The following is a 14,222-nucleotide window of genomic DNA, read 5'->3' on the forward strand; positions in this document are numbered from 1 at the left end:
TTGTGAGTGTCGTCACACATTCCGGTACCAGCATAGCATGCCCATGATGTTGCTTCAGATTCTGACATCTACAATCTCTTGTGACTCCATATATATATTTCGTGTGTGTGTGGTATTTGCACGCAAGAATCCTTTTGTTCTGGATATTTTTGCAGAACTGTGGTGTGTTTATGCATTTTTGTATTTAAGGTTTTAGCATCGTTCAAGTTACAGCCACAGATGCTGATACTGGTGTGAATCAACAACTGACCTACCGAATAGAGGGAGGTGCCCAGGATAAGTTTATCATTGACTCTCCCAGTGGACTTATCAAGGTAGCAAACGGAGTGACTGTAGATCGTGAGGAGAAGGGCTCTTACACTCTTGTTGTGATTGTGATGGACCACGGGACTCCGCCTTTGTCGGCAAGTGCTACTGTCAATATCATCATAGATGATGTCAACGACTGCCGTCCTGAGTTTGTTAACCCAATCCAGACCATCAGCATCAGTGAGTCCGTCACGGTTGGTGCCATCATAGCAAACATGACCGCTATTGATCATGACCTCCGACCTCGGCTGGAGTATTACGTCATCGAGCTTGTTGCAAAGGACGACACTGATAATGTGGTAGAGGAAAGGCAGAGAGCATTTGACATCAACTTTCAAACAGGTGAGGTTTGAACACGATCTCCACAAACTGCATTCATTGGAAACAGTCTCTGTATGAGCTGTTACTTTGCTTTGAGGTGCAATGTGTTGAAATGATATCATTGGCAAGTGAAGTTCTTAAGGACATGCTGCTTTCCACTGTGATTCCCTGGACTTAGACAGCTAGAGTGAACAAATAGCTCGAAGGAGCACCATATTCTTTTGGCTACATCTTGCTTCTGAAACTTTATCCCCTGGTTTGACTTCTTCTTTGCTACTTTCACTGAAATATTGAAATGTGATTCAACCAGCAGTTTTTTCCTCCACTGAGAGATTCTTAGCAACACAGGGGGAGAGAGCACGGGTTGGTCTCTTTCCATGACCCTCAGATTCATATTCACTTATTTATCACAGGCACAGTGAAATTCATCGATTGTGTTAACAACTAACACAAGCCAAGAATGTGCTGGGGGCAGCCCACAAGTGTCGCCACACTGACTGGAGCCAACATAATATGCCCACAATGTTTAGCAGAACAACAGCAAAACAGCAAGACAACATCAGCAAAACAAGCCCCTTTCACACCCTCCCAGCCACCCACCCACTCTCACACACAAACCGGCCTCCAATCCTGGGACAGGCCACTTCTCGGCCTCCTATCCTCGGCCCAGACTCTCAGACATTTGCCACCATGCAGGGTGTGGCTATTCTCTGTATATCCTCTGGCTTTCCACAAACTCCCCAAAGCTCCAGATTCTCTCAGTATCTATCATAGACAATAGACAGTAGGTGCAGGAGTAGGCCATTTGGCCCTTCTAGCCAGCACCACCATTCACTGTGATCATGGCTGATCATACACAATCAGTACCCGGTTCCTGCCCTCTCCCCATATCCCTTGACCCCGCTATCTATAAGAACTCTATCTAACTCTCCCTTGAATGCATCCAAAGACTTGGCCTCCACTGCCTTCTGGGGCAGAGCATTCCACATATCCACCACTCTCTGGGTGAAAAAGTTTTTCCGCATCTCTGTTCTAAATGGCCTACCCCTTATTCTTAAACTGTGGCCTCTAGTTCTGGACTCACCCATCAGCGGGAACATGCTTCCTGCCTCCAGCGTGTCCAATCCCTTAATAATCTTATATGTTTCAATCAAATCCCCTCTCATCCTTCTAAATTCCAGTGTATACAAGCCCAGTCGCTCCAATCTTTCAACATATGACAGTCCCGCCATTCCGGGAATTAACCTTGTAAACCTGGATCTACGCTGAATCTAAAAATGCATTCAGTAATGAAATGTTCACAGAAACCAGAAGGTGTTAATACACCTTCAGATTTTATCATTCTAACTGGGAAATCTCTATCCTGAGACTCAGATTCCTTTTCCTGACTCTGGACTCTGGCCGAGTGCAGACAGTGTTGGTGGAGAATGGAAGGAGAAGCAAATCAGTGAGGGAGTCCACAGAGCCATGACTCTCTCATTAAATACAGAAGAACCCAATCATCAGCCTTCCTTCAGAAGGAAAGAAGATCTCTTTCTGTGCACACTATTTAGTCATTGTAAACACACCATCCAAAAAATTGTCTCACTGATGTAGTTGTTTCCTTTAAACCAGGTGCCATATTTGTAAGAAGGCCTTTGAATCGGGAGCTGGTGGCGACCTATGAACTCACTATATCAGTACACGACAACGCCAGTGAGGTGATCAGTCATTCTGTCAGTGTTCCCAATGGTAAGGTTTTCTCATTCATTACAAGGCATATGGGAATGAGTAGCCCACTCCTGCTTCAATTTCTTGTGTTCTCTTTTCTTAAAAGGTGTGTCAGAAATATATTTAAGCTGGTTAATAGAAAATCATGGAAGATATAGGTCCATTTGGTCCATCAAGTCTGCTGTACCATTCACCCATGGCTGATTGTTTTCAACCCCATTCTCCCCTTCTCCCCATAGACCTTTACCCCTTTACCGATCATGAACCTTTAAAACTCTACCTTAAATTCACATTCACCAAATGACTTGGACTCCACAACCCTCTATAGCAACAAGTTCCACAGATTCACCACTCTTTAGCTGAAGAAATTCCTTTTCATCTCGCTGTCAATGGGACATCATTTATTTTGAGCATATGCCCTCAGATCATAGAATCGCCAACTAATGGAAACATCTTCTCCGCATCTAATCTATTCAGGCTTTTGTATACAGTAGGTTGCAATGACAGTCTCTCGTCATTCTTTTGAATTCCATCAAGTTCAGACCCAGAGGCAGGGAATGCTCCTCATATGTTAAACCTTTCATTCTTACAACTATTCTTGTGAACATTCACTGGACATGCTCCTGGGCCAAACACATCTTTCCCTAGATGCAGGGCCCAGAATTGCTCAGAATATTCAGCATTCAGTCTGAAAAAACACCTTATAAAGCCTCAACAGTACATCCTTGATTTTATATTCCAGTCTTCTCAAAGTGAAAAATAAAATGAATGATAAATAAACACTGAAATAAAATAACCTTAGTTCTGAAGTTATGACATAAAGTACGATTGGATTGGCTGCATGGGTTTCCTCCAAGTGCTCTGGTTTCCTCCCACATGCAAGTGAGAGGGAGAGATGAAAGAGTGAGTGTGATGAGGGGAGGGATGAGATGTTTAGAGAGAGGAATGCAGTGCTTTTGGAAAATTGCTGCCATTTCTGGAATTAGGGCCAAGGTTCAACTTTGCTTGCCAGAAACATTAACACATGTTAGGAAGTTGCTGCGGTGTGTTGCTCAGGGCACAACCTGCAACACAAAACAACGAAGTTCAACTAATATAAAGAATAAAGAAGCATACAAAATAGATGTTAAATTATGAATATGCAATAAAACATAAATATATACATACTATGTAAACATCATTATAAAAACTGGTTTATAATGTCTACAGTGCAGTGCAGAGACGGCTGAACTAGAATGGTTGATCAGTTTAACTTCCTGGGAAAAGAAACTTTTAAGATGTCTTGAAGTGTTTTGTTTTAATAGTTCTATTGCACTTTCCGGAAGGGAGCTTTTGGAAAAGGCAGATTGCAGGGAGGGTAATTTCTACAATGATTGTTTTTGCCTGCTTCTTTGTTCTACACTGACCTTTTCTACTGACAGTGTAGTTTTTGTAAGTAGTGAAAGGGTGCGGCAGCAAACCCAAGGGTAATGCTGTACCTTGTGCAGGGTGGTAGGTTAATTAGTTGGTGTAAATTGCCCAGATGTAGGTGAGTGGTAGAATCTGGAGGGAGGTGATGTGCAAGTGGGTGAGTTAAAAAAAGGGATTAATGTCAGATTTGTGTAATTAGGTGGTTGATAGTCAGCATGGACCTGGTGGGCCAAAGTGTCTGCTTCCAACCTGTGCTTATGACGCTAAGCTACCCATTGGCTAACACTTGGTGAAAGGGAGTGAGAAGAAGTGGCTACAGTGAGATCAGAGGGACTAATGTGAAGTTAAATTGTAAAAGCCATTCATATTGTTCTTCCATTCAATAAGGTTGTGGCAGATGCTGGACCTTAACCCCACGTTCTGTACCATCCCCAAGTCCTTTGGATCCCAAATCAGAATTACAAATTCCACTTTGAAAAGTCAATGATCTTCAGCATTTGATCTCATATTTCAGGCTTCAGCAATGATTGTTTAATACTCTGCATTGAGATGGAGGTAGAATTAGATATATCTCTGACTTGTTTCAGCAAAGCTGACGGTGAATGTTTTGGATGTCAATGATAACCCTCCGCGATTTAGACCGTTTGGGGTCAGTATTTTCACTGAGAGGATTCTGGAGGGAGCAACACCTGGAACAACGCTTCTCTCTGTTTCGGCCGTGGATCCTGATAAAGGCCCCAATGGACAGATCCGATACGAGCTCCTGAATCTCCCTCCTGGGGATTACATCAGGCTGGAAGACCCTGCAGCAGGTGAGTATTGCCGTGAAGGGTTGAACTCTTTGGTGAAAAAGTGTTTCAAAGATATTTCACTTGCAAAAGAAAGTGAGAAGCAAATCTATGAAGCAGACTGGTTTTATTGGTGGTGATCATTGTGGTCATGGAATAAGGATCAAACAAACTTGGTAAAGGATTCAATCAGAACATACTGAGAAAAGGGAGAGAGAATAAGGGTAAGAGGGAGGAAAGGAAACAGAAGAAGGGGTGAGTGTGAAGAGAGAAGTTGTGAGGAAGGAGTGCAATACATTTGTAAAATTGCAGCCAGTATCAAGGATGATATTCAGATGCAAAAGCTTTCTGAAAGGTATTTAACAGTCTCCATGATGCATTGCAAAAGATAATTTTCCTTATAAATATCAAGCAGTCCATAAAACCATAAAAACCCAGGAGCAGCAATAAGCCTTTCATCCCATTGAGTCTGCTGTGCCATTTGACCATGGCTGAATTTTTTCCCTCTCTACCTTGTTCTTCAATTTTCTCTCCATAACTTTTGATGCCCTTACTAATTAAGAATCTTAACAACCTCCACTTTAAATGACTTGGTCTCCACCACCAACTGAGGCAATGAATTCCACAGATTCACCATCTGATGGCTAAAGACATTCCTCCTCATTTCTTTTCTAAAGGGTCATCATTGTATTCTGAGGTTGTGCCCTCTGTTCTTCCTGGAAACATCATCTCCATGTCCACTCTATTTCGACCTTTCAATATTCAGTAGGTTACGATGAGACCCACCTTCATTCTTTTAATCTCCAGTGAGTACAAGTTCCGAGCCATCAAACACTCCTCATTTGTTAACCCTTACAATGGTCAAGCAAGATCTTTAAAATTCAATTCAACTGATGGGTTACTTTGTTACTCTAAGTATGAACATGAACAGGAAAAGGCCTTTTGGTTGCTTGAGTCTATGCTATCACTCAACAGTATTTTGACTGATCTGTATCTTAACTCTATCCACCCATCATACTTCCACTTCTCTTCATATTTTGGCAATTTGAAAATCTGCTGACATTTTCTTTGACCCTTAGCTTCAACGGTTCTCTGAGGGAAGAGTATTCCAGATTCCCTCTGCACCTTGTATAAAGAACAGCTTTTGGACCTGAGTAGAGTAGCTTGTCTCTAACCTGAACCCTATGTCCATAAGACTGTATAGGAGCAGGATTAGGCCATTTGGCCCATCGAGTCTGCTCCACCGTTTCATCATGGCTGATGCAATATTCCTCTCAGCCCCAATTTCTTGCCTTCTCTCTGTATACCTTCATGCCCTGACCAACCAAGAATCTATCAACCCCTGTTTTAAATATACACAAAAACTTGGCCTCCTCAGTTGCCTGTGGCAATAAATGACACAGACTCACCAACCTCTGGCTAAAGAAATTCCCCTAATCTCCGTTCTAAAAGGACGCCTCTCTATTTGAGGCTGTGTCCTCTGGTCTTAGACTCTCCCACCAATAGGAAACATCCTCTCCACATCCACTCTATAAAGACCTTTCACCATTCAATAGATTTCAATTAGGTCACCCTTCATTCTTTGGAATTCTAGTGAATACAGACCCAGAGCCAGCAAACACTCTTCATATGTCAAGCCATTCAATTCCAGAGTCATTTTCGTGAACCTCCTTTGAACCCTCTCCAGTGTCAGTGCATCCTTTCTGAGATAAGAGGCCCAAAACTGTTCACAATACTCCAAGTAAGGCCTCACCAGTGCTTTATAAAGCCTTACCTTTACATCCTTGCTTTTATATTCTAGTCCTCTTGAAATGAATGCTAGCAATGCATTTTCCTTCTTCACCATGGACTCATCTTGCAAATTAACCTTTACGGAATCCGCAAAAAGACTCCATGTCCCTTTGTGTCTCAGATTTTTGAATTTTCTCTCCATTTAGAAAATAGCCTATCCTTTTATTTCTTCTACCAAAGTGTTTGATCCTGTATTTCCCATCACTTTTTGCCCATTCTCCTAGTCTGTCTAAGTCCCTCAGTAGCCTCTCTACTTCCTCCAAAACTACCTGTTCCTCCACCAATCTTCGTATCATCTGCAAATTTTGCAACATAGCCATCAATTCAATCATCCAAGTCACTGGCATATAATGTAAAAAGAAGCAGTCCCAACATAGACCTCCGTGGAACTGGTCACCAACAGCCCATCAGAAAAGGTTCCCTTTATACCCATTCTTTGCCTCCTTTGCCAATGCTCGATCTATGCTAGTGTCTTTCCTGTAATACCATGGGTTCTTAACTTGTTAAGCAGCCTCCTGCGCAACATCTTGCTAAAGGCCTTCTGAAAATCCAAGGGAGATAGTTTCTCTCTAGTTGCTTTACCAAATCCTCTTATCATTTCAAACATCTCTGATAATTCTCCTCTTAACATCACTGCATCTGAGGTATTTCTGTCAATGGACCCTGTCTTCATAATTACCATTTTCACTTCAGTTTTATTCTGAATGGAGTACCTTGGCATTAATTAAGAAATGATACAGAGGAAATGTTATAAATGATTATCAAGCCCAGATATTGAAACACTAATGCCCAGTAATGAAAAGGTCTGCAGGAAGTGGTAGACCAACACAAGGAAGATTTTCTCACCACTGAGCATATTTACAGTGATTGCTGCCACAAAAAAAGCATCATCCATCATGAAGGACTTGCTCCAACTAGGCTATGCTCTCTTCTCACTACTACCATCTGGCATGAGGCTTAGAAAACTTGGACACCACACCACCAGATTCAGGAACAGTTATTAGCTACAACCATCAGGCTCCTGAACCCCTGTGGATAACTTCACTCACTGCAACTCTGAACTGATTCCAAAATGTACTGACTCAATTTCAAGAACTCTATAATTCGGGATCTCAATTATTTTTTACACAATTTGTCTTCTTTTGCACATTGGTTGTTACTGGTCTTTGTTATTTATAATTTTTCACAAATTTTATTGTTATCCTTTATTTTCCTGTAAATGCCTTCAAGAAAATAAACCTCAAGATAGTATATTGTGACATGTACAAGGGGTGATTGATAAGTTCGTTGCCTAAGGCAGAAGGAGTCAAATTTAGAAAACTTAGCGCATTTATTTTTCAACATAGTCCCCTCCTACATTTACACACTTAGTCCAGCAGTCGCGGAACATACGGATCACTTCTTTGTAGAATTTGGCGTCTTGAACCTCCAGAAGTGGTCCACAGCAGGGGTGATTGATAAGTTTGTGGTCTAAGGAGATGAGTTATACAGCTCTCGTTACATGCATATGCAGGTCAACTCTGAGTGATTATGCAGAAAGTTTGAAGTTAATAATTCATTAGGGGTGTAAGTTCCTGGCCTAAGGTAGAAAGAGATGAGTTATTAACTTCAAAGTTTCTGCTTAATCACTCAGACAGTTGACCTGCATGTGCATGTAACGAGAGCTGTGTAACTCCTCTTCTTCTACCTTAGGCCACGAATTTAGTTATCACCCATCTGTGGACACTTTCTGGAGGTCCAAGATCCATATGCTCCGTGACCGCTGGACTAAGTGTGTAAATGTAGGAGGGGACTATGTTGAAAAATAAATGTGCTAGGTTTTCTAAAATTAACTCCTACCTTAGGCCACGAACTTATCCGTCACCACTCATACTTTGATAATAAACTTACTTTGACTTCAACTTTGTCCCATTGCTACTCACGTCTGCACACAGGAAAAATAATTGCCAGCAGAACAGTGGATTATGAAGAGGTTGAGTGGCTGAATTTCACAGTGCGCGCAATAGATCATGGATCACCCGCTCGATCTGTCGAGGTTCCTGTTTACCTACAGATCCAGGACGTCAATGATAACAACCCTGTCTTTGTGCAAGCTTCCTATCAGGTAACTTGTAAATGCTCCTCATAATGAACAATGAAAGGCTGTGGATTAACTAGAAACTAATTTACCAAAGGCTAAGGGTGACACAGGTGAAGGAGTGGATCACACAACCCTAGAGTGTTTCACTATTAAGTGAGGTCATGACTCAACCCTTACCGCAACTCTTTCTTCCCTCCGAGTCCCACATCCCTCTGTATGTCGCAATGTGTACTGGCAATATCAGAACCGAGCTGCAGAGGAAGGACAAACTCCAGTGTAGTGATGTCAATGAGAGTTTATTCATAATAATTCCAAAGGAGCTTCGGTGGCTCAGCTAAGTGACGTGGCATGAAGGAACATTCTCACTGCTCGGGCCCCGTGATTAGCACTAATCAGGCATCTGCTTAAGTAATTAAAGTAACATGGAATACCTAAGTCTATCAAAATAAACTTAACAAGCTTAAACAGAAATCACCAGGAGACCACACTACAAAGAACTAATCACCAGAGAAAAACATAAAGAGCTCTAAATGATTAATGACTCCCATTAAACAACAATTAACTAATTTAGATGCTCTAAAATCCTCAGAGCCCAATGCTCTCTGATACCCTGCATGGGCCCAAGGAACTCAATACTCCATATCTTGTCATGCCCAAAAATGCATGTCTCAGAGAATGGACCCCAGGGATTCATGGCCCTCTGAGTAGACAAAGTTCATCTCATCTCAGGTTGTATCAGAATGCAGAGAGTTGTGAACACAGCCCAGTCTACCACTTATCCCCTCAAATAACTTGGTCTACACTTCCCACTGCCTCAGGAAAGCAGCTAACATAATCAAGAAGCCACCCCTCCTCCTCACCCATTCACCTTTCTGTCCCTCCCTCCCACTGGCACAAGGCTGAGAGCAGAGACCACCGGCTCAAGGACAGCTTCTATTCCACTGCTTTCAGACTCTTGAACTGGGTCTCTTATGCGCTATAAACACAGGAGATTCTGCCGATGCAACACGGACAAAATGCCGGATGAGCTCAGCAAATCAAGCAGCATCTATGAGGGAAGCGTACAGTCGACATTTTGGGTGAAGACCCCTGAGGAGTTTGTCTCAGCCCAAATGTCTGCTGTTGAGTTCATCCAGCACTCTTATACTATGAAGAAGATCTCAAACTCTGCCTCAATGTGGCCCTTGCACTTTATTCGTTTGCTTGTACTTTTCTCTGCAGCTACAACACTATTGCCGAGTTCCTCCAGCACTTTGTGTTTGCTCACAGCACTCTTCATTCTGTTTCCTTTTTGCTACCTCAATGTACTCTTAGGTTTTGCATGATTTGACTGGATGGCATGGCGCGCAAACCAAAGCCATTGTATGTCAGTACACCTGACAGTAATAAACCAACACTAGTATGCGGAAACAACTCATTTCTAATTCTCCAGCCAATGGAGACAGTCTTTGGACACCCATCTTGCCAGAACCTTGAAGGGTCTGACACAGAGCTGTGTGGCCTCATGACAAGAGTTGTTTTTTCTTTGAACAGATGTGGATCACCAGCACTCTGACATCCCTCCCTTAGCTGTGCCCACCAGAGATTTTTCTTCCCCTCTGTCCATCCAGTGGGAATGAACCTAGCCCTGAGTGATGGTGTAAAACAAGAAGGGTAAATTGTCCAACAGTGATTTTCCTGGAAGTTAGAGAGGAATTCCACTCCGGGTCTTTGAACATACATTTCAACCTGGCTGTCATCTGTTGCCATCCAGTCAAATTTCAGCACGGAATAACTCCCGATAAAGGGTTTCGGCACAAAGCGTTGACTGTTCATTTCCCTCATAGATGCTGCCTGACCTGCTGAATTCCTCCAGGATTCTGTTTGTCTGGTGTGCCCCTTTTAAACACCTGTTTTGTGTATTGAGACAGAAGCCAGTATTTGAGGACGTCTCCTTGGGCACCGTCATCCTCCAGGTTCGTGCTGTGGACGCAGATAACGGCCGGTTCTCAAAGATTGAATACAGCCTGGTAGATGGTGAGGGCAGGTTTGGAATCAACCCTGAGACGGTAAGCTGCCTTTTACAAAAGGTACAATTAGAGTCTGTGATAAATATCCATATGGATGAGAGACCATGTCAGACTTCTTTGCCCAGCCCTCATTTGCCCTTGAGAAGGAGGCAGGACCACGGTGCAGTCCATGAGGTTACAGTGCTGTCAGGGTGAGATTGTCCCGGTATCAGTAAAGCTAAACAATTTCCTTTAGCAGCTCTTTCTTCCGAAATTGTGATCAGTATTGTCAAGGGACTGAGTTATAGAGAAAGGCTGAACTTGCTAGGACTTTATTCATTTGGAGTATAGAAAGGTGAGGGGTGATCTCACAGTGGTGTATAAAATCATGAAGGCATTGATAGGGTGAATGCACCCAGTCTTTCTCCCAAGTCTGAAGAACCAAAAACCAGAGGACATAGGTTTAAGGTGAAACAGGACATATTTAATAGGAACCTGTAACTTTTTCACCCTGAAGTTTAGCAGTTAATGGAATGGAGTACTTTTTAAAGGCACTTGGACAGGTACGTGGATAGGGAAGGTTTACAGCAGGGGTTCCCAACTTGTAGTCCATGGATCCCTTGCTTAATGGTATTGGTCCATGGCATAAATAAGAAAGGGAACTTTAGAGGAATATGGGCCCAATGGAGGCATTTTGGGCAAGCTTAAATGGGAATCTTGGTTGACATGGACCAGTTGGGCCAAATGGCCTGTTTCCATGTTATAATTGTGCTGGAAGTGCTCAGTGCCCAAAACCTTCCAATTGAGCTGATAAACAGTGAGCAGATGAAACCTGGACTCTATAGTCTAGTATCCACACTCCTGGCACCATTAGCCCATTTGTGCCTGCAGACCGGAAGTGCTGGTCTGTACATTTTGGCAATGCTGTTACATCCAATGCATGTGCAAGGAAGAGCAAATGAGAGCCGGTCTCCCCCCTCAGTCATTATCCAAAATAAATGAGCAACCTGTAGTTACGACCAGGAACATATTTACCGTGATCCATCAAAGAGGAGTGTGTGCACTCTCCAAAAGCTATCAGATCTGAATTCCTCGCTTTCATCACATACACACACTCACAAACGCTCTCTCTCTCCCTCTCCTCCCCTCACCCTCATCTCCTCCCCCTCCCTTCCTGTCCTCCCCTAACCCCACCCCTCTCCCACTCTCCCTCCCCTTCCCTCCTCCTCCCCTCCCTCTTCCTCCCCTCCCCCCTCATCCTCCCCTTCCCCTCTCTCCCTTCCCCTCCACTCCCCCCCTCCCTCTCACCCTCCGATCCTCTCCCTCGGGATCATGCATCAAGTAAATCTGGCTTCAAACAGTTAAGACAAATCAACTTAATTGATCAGAAAGCCATAAGCCAGTCAGAGTCCAGATCTTAACCCAATCAAACATCTCTGACAAGTCCTCAAGATTGCTGTCTACCACCATTCCCAACTAACCTTGAGCAATTTTGCAAGGAGGAATGGGTAAATCTTGCTCCATCATCCAAAAAGACCATTGGGTGTAATAGCTGCGTGAGGTTGTTCAACTAAGTACTGAATGAATACTTCTAACAAATAAAAAAATCTCAATTAACTTGATCAAAATCCTAGGTTGTAATATTCATTTATGTGAACAAAGGGTTGGGGGCTGAACACTTCTACAAAGCACTATACCTGGACTTATTGATATACAAAGCCACACCAACTCCCACTTAAGTGATCTGCTAATTACTCAAATTGTAAGTCCCAACAGATGACCTACTCCATTCCTATTTCTATATTCTATGACTAGTAGAGTTGATAAAAGAATAAGTGGATGTGATTCATTTGGGCTTTCAGAAGAACATATACTGGAGAAAATCTAACTCCTGTGGGTATGACGTCTGTAACAGTGGAATACAACAACCAACAAGCCACATTGAGCTTGTATGTAGTAAAAACAAGAAGAACAATGTGGGGATGTGAGTTCCCACACACATCAATAAGGTTAGGGCTCACAGAATTGGTAGTGATTTACTCATATGAATTGAGAAATAGTTATCAAAAAGAAAGTATTATCATATTTCCAAGTTTGCTGATGATGCAAAGTCAGGTGGAGTTTTGACTACAAAGAGTATCAAGAAGATTTGTGAGGGGATGGAGTTGAGGATACAGAAGATCAGGCTTTGATTACATTTGTAAAGAAGTTCTATACAATTGGACATCGCTATCCAAAGTTAAAATAAATTTATATCAAAATGCATATACAGTATGTCACCATATACTACCTTGAGATTCATTGACTTGCAGGCGTTTACAGGAAATTAAAGAAATACGATAGAAATTAATGATAAACTATAAATAAAGACTGACAAACAACAAATGAACAAAAGAAAACAATTAATGCAAATAATAAATAAGTAAATTCAGACAGCAATTAATGCTTATAGAATATTATTTTTTGTCCTTAATTGCCTGAATAAAGTCAGTTCACAGGACTGTAGTAGTTTGCCTCACTTGCTGCATGTGGATCTGGAGAGGGAAAACACACAGGTTTCTTATTTGAAGAACAGAGATGAACCAGGTGGTTTTTTGCAACACTGGTGGTTTTGTGGTAGCCATTACTAACAGCGGATTGTTATTGCAGATTATTAAGATTAAATGATTTAAATTCAAAAACCCAGCGCATTTTGAACTTGCCTTCATATCATAAATTCAGATTTAAGAACATAAGGTGGTTCCTGAAATGGTGGGTTTTGTTATATGAGTAAGGTTCAATATACTAGGCTTACATTCTCTGTGGTTTAGAAGAATGCGAGAGGAGATTTAGTTGAACTCTACAAAATTCATATAGGACTGATCAGACTAGTTGCAGTTTCAAATTTTGTCAGACAGTGGTGGGTGTTTGGAATTCTCTACCCAGGAGGCTAGGCAAATTTGATTGTTGACTTTATTCCAAAAAGAGGTCAATAGATTCCAAGAGATACAAGCTGATAGCGTTGAGGTGGAACAGCCAAGATCCAGATGAATAGTGGATTGAGCATGGGGGCTGCTTGCCTGCTCCTGCCTCTATATCTTGTCTTCTTATGCTTATGTTCTTGCATCTGAATTTATGTTATGGAGACAAGTTCTGTGAATTGACCTTATTCAGGCAATTAAGGATAAGTGATAATATTCAATAAGCATTAAATGCTGCCTGAATTCTAGCATGTGTTTGAAGTGTTAAATTAAAAGAGTTTGAGTGAAGTTGTTGCAGTAATGAAATGTGTTTTTTTTTATATGAAGGGTGATATTTACATTCTGGCTGCACTTGATCGGGAGAGAAAAGACCACTATACATTGACGGCCGTTGCCAAGGACAACCCAGGTGACAATCCAAGTAATCGCAGAGAGAATGCTGTCCAGGTAAGTCTTTTACCTACTGACATGTGATTGCAAATGCTCTGAGTTCCTGGTATTTTTACGGGAGTTAATTAGGGAAGCAAATCAATTCTGTGACTCTCTATTCTCTGGAATTATTGCACTGGGAACATATTCAGAAATTCTCACCTCAGATATTGGCCTCGCTGAAGGATGCAACACATATCACTGGAATAATTCTGAAAAGATTAAGCCTGGATTTCAGAGACTAGAGGTTTTTTCTTCCCTGGAGGTAAAATGGTTTAACCGTGGTTTTAATGATGAATTTTGTTGGATAGCTTCTATTCCTCATGATGGAAGAATCCAGAGCAAAGTCCGGTCTCAGATTTGCTGCCAGGAGATTTTAAGAAAACATCTTCACACAAAAACAGTGGGATTCTGGTGAGGTCACCCATTTGCCCAG

General features: G+C 42.1%; 1 protein-coding gene across 1 annotated transcript in view; it reads left to right on the plus strand.

The window, feature by feature from the left end:
• The window catches only part of cdh23 (cadherin-related 23), a 1,109,092-nt gene that overhangs the window by 1,027,938 nt on the left and 66,932 nt on the right, over positions 1-14,222 (plus strand). Inside the window, exons 47-52 of the mRNA XM_059946450.1 lie at positions 190-651; positions 2,245-2,361; positions 4,338-4,562; positions 8,264-8,433; positions 10,320-10,457; positions 13,685-13,804. Coding sequence (XP_059802433.1) covers positions 190-651; positions 2,245-2,361; positions 4,338-4,562; positions 8,264-8,433; positions 10,320-10,457; positions 13,685-13,804 — 1,232 coding nt within the window. The remainder of the gene's footprint in view (positions 1-189; positions 652-2,244; positions 2,362-4,337; positions 4,563-8,263; positions 8,434-10,319; positions 10,458-13,684; positions 13,805-14,222) is intronic.

Source organism: Hypanus sabinus, chromosome 21 (assembly GCF_030144855.1).
Source record: "Hypanus sabinus isolate sHypSab1 chromosome 21, sHypSab1.hap1, whole genome shotgun sequence".
NCBI classification, from domain to species: Eukaryota; Metazoa; Chordata; class Chondrichthyes; order Myliobatiformes; family Dasyatidae; genus Hypanus; species Hypanus sabinus.